The sequence below is a fragment of the Suricata suricatta genome, chromosome 7 (assembly GCF_006229205.1).
Source record: "Suricata suricatta isolate VVHF042 chromosome 7, meerkat_22Aug2017_6uvM2_HiC, whole genome shotgun sequence".
Taxonomy (NCBI): Eukaryota; Metazoa; Chordata; class Mammalia; order Carnivora; family Herpestidae; genus Suricata; species Suricata suricatta.
The window spans coordinates 36,156,383-36,169,956 of NC_043706.1; the positions used below are offsets into that span (position 1 = coordinate 36,156,383).

Here is a 13,574-nt window from a genome sequence, read left to right on the forward strand (position 1 = left end):
CTCCCCTCTCCACACCCACAGAAGCAGAACCCCCTTTTTTGTGTCCTTTCCTCAAACGTCCCATCTTCGCAAAGCATTTTTAATTCTTGCATACCGCTTCACCTGTATATTACTCTACACAGCTTTAAAGCAGAAGCCCAGGTGAGAAAAAAAAAAAGTTGACAAAAATGGAAAAGAATGAAGCAGGTTAATGCATAAAAAGAAGAGGGGGGAAAAGGAGTTTATCTGATTCTCTTTAATGACTGCTTGAGTTTCCAATAGCCGTCATCACAGCGGTAGTCTTTTCCAGCAAAGAAATAAGCAATATTCACATGGCCTTTATTTCTGCATATCTATAATGTGATTTTACATTTTGGTGAATAGACTGAACATTTTAGCTGTGAATGGAACTGAACAAAGAGGGAAATTGAAGGATAATTGATAAAATAACACTTGTCTTCATTCTGTCTCCCTTGGCTACCTGCTGTCTTAGCGTACACTGTGAATTAGCCTGTAAAAATTATGCTGTGAGCTCACTGGGATACTTTCAGTGTAGAAAAGGCATATACTATGAACAGGTCCTAGAGAAAGCATATGCTTCCTGAATCAATCCTGTGGAGAGTTTACTTTGTATCGCCAGAATTGTTGTTGTCATGTTCACAAGTGATGCTAATGGTGTCAATTACAGGTTTTTCCCCATGGCCAGTAGTGCTCCCCACACCTAGTGCCCCTCAAGTGTATCCTTTAACAGGTATCTCTCCATACAAGAATGTGTCATTGTTATGGCTTTGCCTATTTGGATTCTGAACTTGGTAGAAACAATAGTAAATTAGTGTTAAAACAAAGAAACAAACAAAACCCAGGAAGGCTACCTGGTCATTACGGCTGCATGTTGGACTTGCCTGCCAACTTATTATAGATGTATAGATACATGAAGGTATGCTGATTGAGTTTAGATCTCCACAGTGAAATCCAGATTATAATATTCAAGCATATTGGTGGGAGTCCAAATATACTAAAGACCTCAAGGTAACCTGTGGTAATAGTCCTTATTGACTTTATTTTTTTATAATAGTTTATTGTTAAATTAGTTTCCATATAACACCCAGTGCTTCTCCCCACAAGTGCCCCCCACCATGACCATCCCCCCTCCCCCCTCCCCCTTCCCCTTCAGTCCATGGTTCGTCTACAGTATTCAGTAGTCTCCCTTCATCTGTGTCCCTCGCTCTTCCCTGCTCTCTTTCCCCCTTCCTCTTCCCATGGTCCCCTGCCAGGTCTCTCCTGTTAGACCTATGAATGCAAACATATGCTATCTGTCCTTCTCTGCCTGACTTATTTTACTTAGCATGACACCCTCAAGGTCCATCCACTTTCCTACAAATGGCCATATATCATTCTTTCTCATTGCCATATAGTACTCCATTGTGTATATATACCACATCTTCTTGATCCATTCATCAGTTGATGGACATTTAGGTTCTTTCCATGATTTGGCTATTGTAGAAAGTGCTGCTATGAACATTGGGGTACATGTGCTCCTATGCCTCAGCTTATTGACTTTAGAAGTGAATATTCCTTGTTCTTAATGGCATGGCAACCAGCTCACAGTCAGTTTTTTGTTGTGACGTACTTCCATATAGACACTAATATGGTTAACAGTGATTAGTGACGGTCATTCCCGAAACTCACATAGTTTGTAAGAATTCAGGGGAAAGCGACTTGTTCAAAACCAACTTGTGGTGATAAGAACAGGCACTGGGATTGGCATCTAGACTGTTATTCTTGACTGATCCTATTCAAGGGCTTATGGTCTTTGAAATTCTATGTGAGTTGATTTATGATGTGTTTTTCTCATCAGTGCTATGACAAAAATACGAACTTATTCTTGGTTTATTTAGCCTATATGATTCAAAATAAAATTTATGAAATGAAATAGCTCTAAAAGCAATTCTGCTTTTAGTTTTATCTGAAAAGCAAACTGAGAGCTTTACATTTTTGTTCACCTCTAGGTGAAGATGCTGCCAACTCCTTCTAAATTTCATTACATTTTCAATCTTCGAGATCTTTCCAGAATTTGGCAAGGAATGTTAACCATAAAATCCGAGGAGTGCAATTCGATATCTGTTCTCCTATCACTTTTCAAACACGAGTGCAACAGAGTAATTGCTGACAGGTGTATATGACAGCACTTGAATTTAAATGTACTATATAAGAAGTTGACACTGGGAGCCTAATTCCTGCATTACCTGCTCAAATAATTAGAGTATTGTCTTCATTTGCTCCGGGGCTTGTGAAGTATTGATGTCATTTCCCACCTGCTGGTCCCCTTGAAAAATACTCTGCCAGTTTACTCCAGAATTATTTCCACAGGGCATCTTTTCAAATCACCACATCATCAGGGACTTGGTAACATTCAGAGGCAAATTTTACTTATGTGTATTTTCTAAGAAGTTTGAACTCCATGTAGATTTTATATATTGAAATCTGGGACATAGGCCCAGTCATTGTTCTGAACCTCAGCTTTCTCCTTTATAAAATATGGATGGTAATGCTGCTCTTACCAAGCTGAAGTTTTACCACAACATCGCATACATACGTGGTACTTGTCAGATGTTGGTCCCCCTTCTTCCGCTCTTCCCCTTCTGATATTGTTTATCTTAAAAAGGACCTCTGTGCACTGTGAGCCCACAAAACCAGAACGAGGATGTTCACCCACTACTTACTGTCAGTCTTCACTCCTATGGAAAGTTTTAGGGAATTTTGACCCCACCTAAGTCACTCATCTGTATTGTTAAAGAAAAAAAATTATTCCTGGCACTTGTTAAAACAATAAAGCATACAGACTTTATTCAGGACTATAGTGATGGGCATATGGACCACTGCAATGGGGTTGTGTAGTGGGAGAGACAAATTGAGCTCAACCCCAAATACAATAAGAAAAAAAGAAATTTATAGCCAAGAAGCAGTTTAGAGGAGGTCAGTGGGTAGGAAACTCCTAAGAGGAAATATCAGGGGTAAGGGAGGGATCACTGGGGGGAGATGGGGGATGAGGAATTCAGTCCAGTATAGAAAGGTGATCACATATGGGGAGTGGAGGATTCTGAAAGTAAAGCCACTTGGCTTTAAAATTGGGTGATGCAGAGAAAGGCATGGAAACCCAAAAGTCAAGTTCTAATTGGAAAGAGGGTTCAGAGGAGCCCAAGATTGCTCAAGGAGAAATTCTTTGCCAGTGTTTTCTATAAGTAATACTCAATGTTTTAACTCCTGAATGGAGCTAGGTCCTTCCTGTTTGTGGTGGAGGTGCAGGATGAGACCTCAGAGGTGCAGGGAGGTTGGACATGTTCAATTAGGAAAGATGCTTTTATATTTTGCATTTTTACTCCTGCATTTTTCTTTCAGATTTATAACTTCTGAAGATGAGCAGTGGTTTAATATCCAACTTGTTCGTGCCCTTGAAGAAAATATTAGCCCAGATGTGGCATCTTATATGCTCCCCGAACCGTACTTTGTAGATTTTCTCCGGGAGATGCCTGAAATAACCGGTGACGAACTGGAAGACACTGCATTTGAAGTACCCAAAGTTTATGAATTGGTATTTATTTTTGCCTTTTAAAAGAGATTTTTGATCACTCACCCAACTAGATTTTCTTGCCTACCCCAGAGTCCCACCATGGAGTTGTTATAACTTCTTCATTAGTTACATGTTGTGATTCATACACCGATGAAAATATTTCTTTTAGTAAAATTTAACAGCAATCTGTTGAAGTTAGGTATAAGACAAGGATGCCTACTATTATCCACAATTATTTAATATTGTTATGAAAGTTCTAACAATGAAACAAATTACCAAAAAATGTAATTATCAGATAGGAAAAAACAAAAATACTGTTTGCAAATGATAGAATTATTTCTTAGTATAATGTAAAAGAACTTAAAATCTGTTTTAACTACTAATAGTTCAGTAGCATGACCAAGTATAATTTAAATATGAAACTCAACAACTATCCTCCATGCCAGAGGCTGCCAAGTTACAGTTGATGGGCTGCCTATTTTTTGTTAGATTTGTGAGCTAAGAAGCGTTTTTATATGTTTAAGTGGGTGGGAAGAGAATCAAAAGAAGAATGATATTGTGTGACATGTGAAAATTACTTGGAATTCGAATTCAACGTTCATCCGTGGAGTTGTATTGGAACATAGTCATGCCGATTTGCCTACTTACTATTGCCGAGGACCATTTTTACACCACCAGAGTGGTGTCGAATTGTTACAACAGACCAGATAGGCCTCAAAGCCTAATTCTGCTCCTTATAGAAAAAGTTAGCCAACTCTTGCCAATAATCACAAGACAGAAAAATAAAACATTGAAGTACTTCATTTAAGAGCAACAAATATGTAAAACATCTAGGAATAAATATGATAAAATTTGACTTGATTAAATGGCAACACATTATTCTCCCTAAATTCATGTATAGGTTTTGTGAAATTTCAAACAGGACTCCAAAAGGATTTTTAAGCAGGGTCACAACAGTAATTCTGAAGAGTTCATTAAAAGAGTTAAATGAGAGAGAAAAAAATGTATAAAATAAATACATGAATATTCAACACCATTTGACCATATCAACAATGTAAAACTTCTGTGTATTTTTAAAAATCCATAAGTAATATTAAAAAGCAAATATAAACAGAGAAATAGCTGTTATATTCCAGTCATAATCCCAAGCGATAGGAATTGGTGCTGGGGTTTTTGAAGGCAAAGGTCAAAGAATGATTTTATACTGGAAACTAGTTAATGCAGTGAGGTTTTGGGCCTCAGGAAATAGAATTAACTAAAAGTCAATGGAATCCATGGCAAATTTTTGGAAGTCCGTTAGATTTAGAAAAAATTAGAATTACTTTTGAGTGCCTTTACAAGTTCTGCTTTCATAGATTTGGGCTCTTAAATGTTCTTTTTCTCTCTCCCTACCCACAGGTACCATCCTTTGACTTTCTGTCTGAAAAACTCCAGTTCTACCAGAGACAGTTCAATGAAATCATTAGAGGAACATCTCTTGATTTAGTGTTTTTTAAAGATGCAATGACTCATCTTATTAAGGTTGTACCTTGTGACTATTTGCTGACATAAATAGATCATGTAAAAGCTTAGTAAACTTCATAATGTTTTGAGAGAAGAAATGTGTACGATCAGGTAGAATATAGAAGAACAGCCTTAGGTTGAGTCCGTGCACCGTCTCAGAAACCAAAGGCTTAATCAGAAACCACTTAGCGAATCCACCTACACAACAGCAAATGTTGGGCAAATTGATGGGTTTTGTGTTCATTCAGGGCTTTTGACACCTTGAGTTTTACCTTTCTAGAAAGTAAGTTTACAGAACTCTGTGCATAAATAGTCCTTCCTCAAATTTTATTTTGATATAATGAGAATCCTGTTCCCAATGGAGGAAAACTTGCTGCTTTTCAAAATGTCAGTTTCATGATCAGCTTGTAGGTTATTGGTAACCTGATAGGGAAGGGGTGAGCAGGGTATACAGGAGTAGTGTAAAGACAGAAACCAATTAGAGGCAACACCCAAAGGATCAAGCTGTGATTCAAGTATGAAAGGCTACAGAAAGGAGCTGCATGTTTATATAATTTATAAATTGAAAAGGAGTTACTCTAGGAAGTCAGAAGAGAGGAGGGAGTTTTGATAAAGAGGAGGCAGTTTACTTTGTATTTATTATACATTTGTCTTTTGCAAAGTTGGTGAATTTCCAGATGTCCTAGGGCTGTTTCCCATTCATTCACTCAACAAGTAGTTATTGAGTACTCTCTGGCGGGGTCCTGGGGGCCTGGGCCTCTGTTCTGGTGCACAACCACCTATGTGATTAACATCCTAAAAATATAGTGGTAGAATTAATACATCCCAAAGCGTTGTTACTGTCTGCCATCTGTAAAGCTTGCATTAAAAAAAAAAAAGCTTTTTAGTAGTGACAATGAATTTAGTGATCCATCTAGACTTTCATCTTAATCAGCAATATTAATGTAAAAGACAGCTTTTTAGCAATGTCTTCAATTGGCCTGCATAAGATTTGAACAAATCCAGCATTATCCTTATTGAAGAAATCAGCCATAGACAAACAACACAAGACTAGAGGCCGTCTCTCTCAGTCTTTTCCTACAAATGCCTTTCTGCCCCTGCCTTGTAAGTAGAATTTTAGCACTTAAGAATTTTTTCATTGGCAGAGATCCAATAGAGGTGGTATTCATTGTGGAGCTAGTGTCTATATAGGTCAGTGTGTTAGACTGAATAATAAGCAGACAGTCTGAAACTTCTTTCTGCATATTGGAAAGAGCAACTCCATCATGCATTGAGTCTCAAAGTAATAAAATTACACACACACAGAAAATAGCTTTGAAACAGGAGATAGGAAAGCCAATTTGTTCTCTGTTTCATGATGTATAAGGAAAGAATTTGAGTTGAATAAATCAATTGGAAACATTAATTTTTAAAACTCTGACATATCCCATTAAAGGAAAAGTCTAATGTCGTCTACAAGCATATGGCCAAAATTTGGACTCATGTAGGGAAGCAAATGTAAACAGCTGAATTCTGTTTTTAAAGAAATACTACTTTATTTCAAAACAGATCTCACGAATAATTCGAACATCATGTGGAAATGCATTGCTGGTGGGTGTTGGTGGTTCGGGTAAACAAAGTCTTTCGAGACTGGCCTCTTTTATAGCTGGATATAAAATATTCCAGATTACATTAACCAGGTAAGATGAAATCAAACACAGCAATGTGTTTTTATATAATTAATTTCTCTGAAGTAAAATGTTCACTTAAAATAACAATTCGGTGCATTTTTTAAAGTTAACTTTTTATTTGAGTGCAATGTATTTAAGGAAGTGCACACAAACCATGGGTGTCACAAAGTAAGTGTGCCTGTGTCATTAGCCTACAGATGAAGAAATGAGACATGAGCACCCCACAAGTACCCCTTATATCCTGTCCTAGTCATTACCCTCCCAGGTTCACCGTATTCTGACTTCTAACCCCACTGATTAGTGTTACCTGTTCTTTTTTTTTTTTTTAATTTTCTTTCTTTAGTGTTTATCTATTTTTGAGACAGAGACAGAGACAGGGAGAGAGAGCATGAAAGGGGGAGGGCCAGAGAGAGAGGGAGACACAGAATCTGAAGTAGGCTCCAGGCTCTGAGCTGTCAGCCCAATGTGGGGCTTGAATTCACAAACTGTGAGATCACGACCTGAGCTGAAGTTAGATGCTCACCACTGAGCCACCCAGGCACCCCTAGTTTACCTATTCTTGAACTTTATATCAATCAAATGCTACGGGATCTACTCTTCTCTTGTTTCTTGTATTATGTTTGTGACATTCATCCATGATGCTTCATATACCAATAGTTTGATCATTCTCATTGCTGTATAATCTTCCACTTTATCACATACTACCCCAATTTGTTTACCCAGGGATTTTTTGGCAAGTCAAGCTGTGATGAATATTCTTGTACATGTCTGAGTATGTCTGCAGAAGTAGACTTGCTGATTATGGATAGACTATGCATATATTTGGCTTTAGTAGGTCTGTGGAATAGTTTTCCACAGTGGTTCTGCCAGTTTACACTTCTATCAGTGGTTCATAAAAGTTTCAGTTGCTCTGCATCCTGGCCCACCTTTGGACTGTCAGCCTTTTTCATTTCAGCGACTCACATGGATGTGTGGCGGTATGTCACTGTGGCTTCACTTTGCATGTCCCGTTGGCTAATACTTTTGAGCACATTGTCACCGATTAGGGGCCATCTGGACAGCCTCTTTTGTGAAATGTCTGTGTATGTCCTTTGCTTATTTTTTTTCAATTAAGGTGTGATTCTTTCTCTTACTGATTTTTTAGGAGTTCTTTATAGGTTTTGGATACAGTCCCATGGTCAGAATATGCATTATGGATATCTTCTCTGAGTCATTGGCTTGCCTTTTCACTCCCAATGGATCTTAATTTTAGTGAAACTTCAGTTATCAATTGTTTCTCTTTATTTTAGTGGCTTTTGTATTCTGTTAAAAACATAGTGTTTACCTATGAAGATATTCTGTGATGTCCTTCACATTTATGAATGAAATATACGCCTTTTACATTTAGAACCATAACCCATCTAGAATTTATTTTCTTTTTTTGTGTCTGTTAGGTTATTTCTTTTTTGAGACAGGGAGAGAGTAGGGGCAGAGAGAGAGGAAAATAGAGGATCCCAGGCAGGCTCCACACTATCAGTGCAGACCCAATGCAGGGCTCCATCTCATGTGAGATCTGGACCTGAGCTGAAGCCAAGAGTAGGACACTTAACCGACTAAGTCATCCAGGTGCCCCTAGAATTATTTTCTTTTAAAGTCTGAGGTAGGAGTTAAGATTATATTTTTCTTTAATTTTTTTTTGATGTTTATTTATTTTTGAGATAAAGCATAAGCAGGGGAGGGACAAAAGGGGGGGGCCAGAGAGAGGGAGACACAGAATCCAAACCAGGCTACAAGTTCTGAGCTGTCAGCACAGAGCCAGACAAGGGGCTTCAACCCATGAGTGTGAGATCATGACCTGAGCTGAAGTCGGACACTTAACCAACTGAGCCACCCAGCCACCCAAGGTTCTATTTTTCAATATAGATATACAATCATTTCAACTCTGTTATTGAAAAAAAATCATGTTTTTCTTGATGCATTACAGTGTCATTTCTTTCCCATCAATCAATTGGTCATGTCTGTGACTGCAATCTGTCCTACCGATTTATCGATCTTTGCACTATTACTATTTTAATTAGTGTAGTTTTAATATGTCTTGAATAGCCCTACTATTCTTCTTCAAGATTGTCTTGAATATTTGGCCTTTTGTATTTCCTTATACATTTTAGGTTCACAGTTTACACATGCACACACCTCTGCTGCCAAAGAGATCAAAAATTTAACAAGGGGCAAATTGCAAGAGCACTTAAAAGAATATACAACATCAAATATCTAGGGATCAATTAACTCAAATTAAATCACTTGTCAACATTTAAAAATTGGGAGATTGGGAGATTTCACATAGAAAACAGATTTCTGACTTCTGGTGAAACGGTTGGAAGATCTGGCACCACTGTGCCAACACTCCCAGGTGGCTGGTCTGAGCAGCTGGTGCCTTCTGCGGTGGGGCATGCAGTCCTCCCAGTTTCCCAGAGTGCTAACTGTGGTTTTCTTGTTTTCTGTCTTCTTGAGGCTCTGGCACTGGAGTCCTGCTGACTGCCCCTCCCAGGGTGAGCTGGTTCTCAGAGACAGCGAATGGCTAGGCCAATAGTGTGCCTTTCATAGGCCCACCAGCCAATCCAGAGCTCAGGCTCTGAACCACCCCCTCTCTCTGGCTTTAGACACCAGGAAGCAATATTGCTCTGCCCTAAACACCCCAGAGGCAAGGACCAAGTAAACTAGGGACCACCGCTGTGCCCCAGAGCCCACGGAAATTATTCAAACAAACCAATCTTACAAGTGCTTAGCCTGCCTGCCTAGGCCTTTGTCATGGCAGCCACAGTAAAGGCTGTTTCCCATGTTTCCTCTCACTCTTTCTACCTCCTCACTGACCCTGGTGCTTCCTCAGGCAGCCCTTTGTGGTGTGGCGTACATCCTCCTGTTTCTTGGATCTGTGGGTATCACCCTGATCCTTCATAGTGATGAAGGATCCTAACACAAATCCTGGAAACCTTTTAAAACAGCAGGGAAAGTATGAGTAGAGAGGAGTTAGTGGGGGCAATTTAAAGTCACACTTAACAGTCACTAGTGTATTGATAGGATTTAGCAACTGTTCGGATATGGGGTGAAGAAGAGGAAAGAAGAAAGTCTAATATGACAGACCTCATTTCTTTGGTGGGATTTACCACCCTGCATTATAGAAATGCTCGTTCAGTCCTCCGTCTCCTTTACTAGGCTGTCAGCTCCTTGAGGATGGACCACTGCAGCCTTTGTCTTGTCTACCATTACTCTCAAGTGGGTACTTTAACCAACAACATTTGTTGCTTGAACAAATGACCAGTTTTAAGGGGGTCAAATGAGAATTCAGTCCAGTACCTGCAGAGAGTGACATGTTTACAGAACACATGGATTCCATAGATAATTAGACTCACAGGTGTGGAGTTCAGGAGTGGGCCCTGGAGATGTCAGCACAGAAGTCTCAGTGGAGAGAACACTTTTAAGGTAATGAAGAGTGTGAGGAGGATGCATAGCGACGAGAAAAGATGGCGAGAGAAGATCTCTAGGGTATCCCAATGCAGAGAAAAGGGGCTTGCTTGCCATGGAGAATGACAAGAAGAGGCAATGCAGAGAGGAGGCAATCCAGAGTGCTGGAAACCAGGGAGCTAGAGAATTAGCCTGAAATTGTTGAGTAAGTTAAAGCATGAAAAGTGATAGCTAACAGCATGTGGAAACTTTGAGTGGAGTGGTGGGTGCAGAGTCACATTGCATTAAGGAAGTGAAGGAGCAGAGGTAGCAAGTTAGAAGCCCCACAAAGAGTTTTGCTCTGAAAGAAAGAAGTGAAAGAGGCACTAGAGAGGGGCGAGCTGTGACTGTGTCTATATATCTCAAAAGCAATACATAACCCTCAGTTTAAAAATGATGATGATGACAATAATTAATAATAATAATAATGATAATAATAATAATAACCCAAACCAAGCCAACATGGCTCTGTGACATCATTGCCTGGTCAATTCAGATACTGGTCAGTCAGTAAGGAGATTACTCCAACAGCACCAAACTATACCACCCTGGCAGGAAGGTATGAGCTGTGTTGCTCTCATAGGGGCACCTACGTCTCAGCAAACCATCTTACCAGTTTCTCCTTTTAATAATGTCCCCCCTGGGAGTTATTTTGAAATGAATATATATTCTCTTTTTGATGGAGTTCCTTTTGCCGAAGTCTACAAGACATTTTACTATAGTGCCATGCAGCAGGGGGGTGGGTAGTTGGTTCTTCTAGTTTAAAATCAGCTATTTATTCATTCAAGGGCACTTAAGCTGAATCATCTCTAATGCCCACAGCATCCTTTACAAACAGGCATTATCTTCATTTTGCAGAGGAGGAAATGGAAGCTGAGAAATGTGAAGGAACATTTCTAAAGATGCAGAATGGGGATTTGGACCCTGGTCCTTCTGGTTCCAATGACCATATTCTTTCCATTAGACCCGTGGCTTACCTGAACTCCCTATTACTCACACTGTACAACTTCCTTCAAGTGAAGATGTCTGTGTAATCAATTTACTCATGAGGATTCATACACGACACTTCAGAATATGTCTGCTTTATTTCTGCACATCACATCACCTCCAATAGCATATACAGGTAGTAGGAAACAGACTAAACAGAAAAGCAAAGACCAAGATCTTCTTGTCATACATAATCTGTAACTACATAATTGTAACATTTCTATTATTTATGTCACATTGCATAATGCATCTTCTTCTGTAGGCTGTCTCTGTATTTAGCCACTTAATGAGATGCACAAATTACCACTATATATAATTTATGACTAATTTTATTTATAATTTATCTTGACTTTCTTCCCAATCCAAACTCATCCAAGTTTCAGCTTAGTTTCAGATATTATACATATTATCACTTGGCCAAAATCTGATGTGGAAGACTGTCATCTTGCAGAGAATAAAAGCCAATTTCTGAATTTTCAATCACTCTTCGTGAGATACTTCTGGTGAATTCCCCATTTCTCACTTCTCAAGTTAAATAAAACATATTTGTTGTGAATGGTAACATATAGCTATTTCACTCTAATCTCTCTTTGTTGTTTTTTAGCAGACACTATTACTTAATATCTCTTGGAACAGGTACAGATTATGCTCTAATTCCCATGGGTTATATTATGTTTTGAAATAAATTATCACTGTATATATCTTTTTTGTTTAAAATTTTCTGTGACCCTTTTTAGGTCTTATAATGTGAGTAATCTAACAGATGACTTAAAAGGTCTGTACAAAGTTGCTGGCGGTGAAGGAAAAGGTATCACCTTCATCTTTACTGACAATGAAATAAAAGATGAGGCATTTCTGGAATATCTTAACAACCTACTATCTTCAGGGGAGGTAGGTCTCAAAAGTAGAGAGAAAAGCTCATATTTAAAATATATAAATTTTATTTGAATAGAAAAAGCAGCAACCCTTCAGAGGTAAGGCCATTTAACAAACATTTTTCATTTTAGAAATGATTAATGCAAAAGATTTGGTAGATTTAAAAAAAAACACCTTCCTATGAAATTAGTGCTACCCACCTCCAGATTTTTTTGTATGCTTTGTTCCATTTTAAATATGATTGCATATCTATCTCATCAGTCTTCAGGTTGCCCTATAATTTGTTTTAGAAGGATCAAAGTATCTAACAGTCAGGAGGATGAAAGAGAAGAAAGAGTTCTGCCTCTCTGAGTGGATGTTTGTGCCACCACTTCTGACACCACCTTTATCAGCACTTCCACGATCACTCACGTGCTTGGTGCTTCGTTAGAAGGGCTCATGGAACTCAGCATATAGTTGTACTCTTGTCTAAGATTCATTACTGCAACACAGCAAGGATTCATGGCCAGATCAATAAAGAAAAAGACACATCACAGGATCAGGAGAAATCCATGTGCCAGTTTCGTGATTGCTCACCCAACGGGCCATACAGAGTGTGCTTCCTCTCCAGCAGTGAGGTGCAGTAACACACCCACTGTTTCCATTCTGGGAAGCCGTTTGAGATTCAGAGTTCAACAGTTTTATTGGGGGATGGTCTGGCCATCACTCCCTGCCTAGACGCAACTGCCAGAATTCTAGACTCCCAGAAGGAGAGCAGATGTTCACCATCCATCACAACGTTTGTATAAATAGTCCAGGCACAGAACCACCTTATCAATTAGTAATGGAGGAGATGTTCTAACACCAAGTTCCTGGGTGCTGGCCAAGTGTTAGCCCTGTAAGCATACTCTCCTCAAAATCAGGCCCATTGTGTTAACTCTTCCCTGCACCATGGTGCCTACCGATGCTTGCTGCTGCATTAAGCTACTTAAGCACCTCAGAGAGAGGACTTCTGCAAGATGGTGGCATAGGAAAATCCTGTGTTCACTGCCTCCCATGGAGGCACCAAATCTACAGCTACATATGGGTTATTCCCCTCTGGAAAAGATATAAAACCTGGATAACCACAACAAAAGATAAAAAGGCCACATCAAGACAGAGACATAGTCTTGCCAAAAACCTCACCTCAGCATGGTGACATGCAAGGTGCCTCACATCAGGCACCCCACCCCCTGGCTGTACACCAGAGAGACAATCTCCCAAAACATCTGGCTTGGAAAACCAATGAGGGAAGAAGGAGGAGGAGGAAGAGGAAGAGGAAGAGGAGGAGGAGGAGGTGGTGGAGGAGGAGGAGGAGGAGGAGGAGGAGGAGGAGAAGAAGAAGAAGAAGAAGAAGAAGAAGAAGAAGAAGAAGAAGAAGAAGAAGAAGAAGAAGAAGAAGAAGAAGAGGAGGAAGAAGAGAAGAAGAAGAAGAAGAAGAAGAAGAAGAAGAAGAAGAAGAAGAAGAAGAAGAAGAGGAGGAGGAAGAA

The 13,574-nt window shown here is 39.3% G+C and overlaps 1 protein-coding gene across 1 annotated transcript in view; it reads left to right on the forward strand.

Moving 5' to 3' along the window:
• The window catches only part of DNAH8 (dynein axonemal heavy chain 8), a 323,365-nt gene that overhangs the window by 189,932 nt on the left and 119,859 nt on the right, over positions 1 to 13,574 (forward strand). Inside the window, exons 58-62 of the mRNA XM_029943168.1 lie at positions 1,989 to 2,152; positions 3,379 to 3,571; positions 4,949 to 5,071; positions 6,602 to 6,732; positions 11,928 to 12,081. Coding sequence (XP_029799028.1) covers positions 1,989 to 2,152; positions 3,379 to 3,571; positions 4,949 to 5,071; positions 6,602 to 6,732; positions 11,928 to 12,081 — 765 coding nt within the window. The remainder of the gene's footprint in view (positions 1 to 1,988; positions 2,153 to 3,378; positions 3,572 to 4,948; positions 5,072 to 6,601; positions 6,733 to 11,927; positions 12,082 to 13,574) is intronic.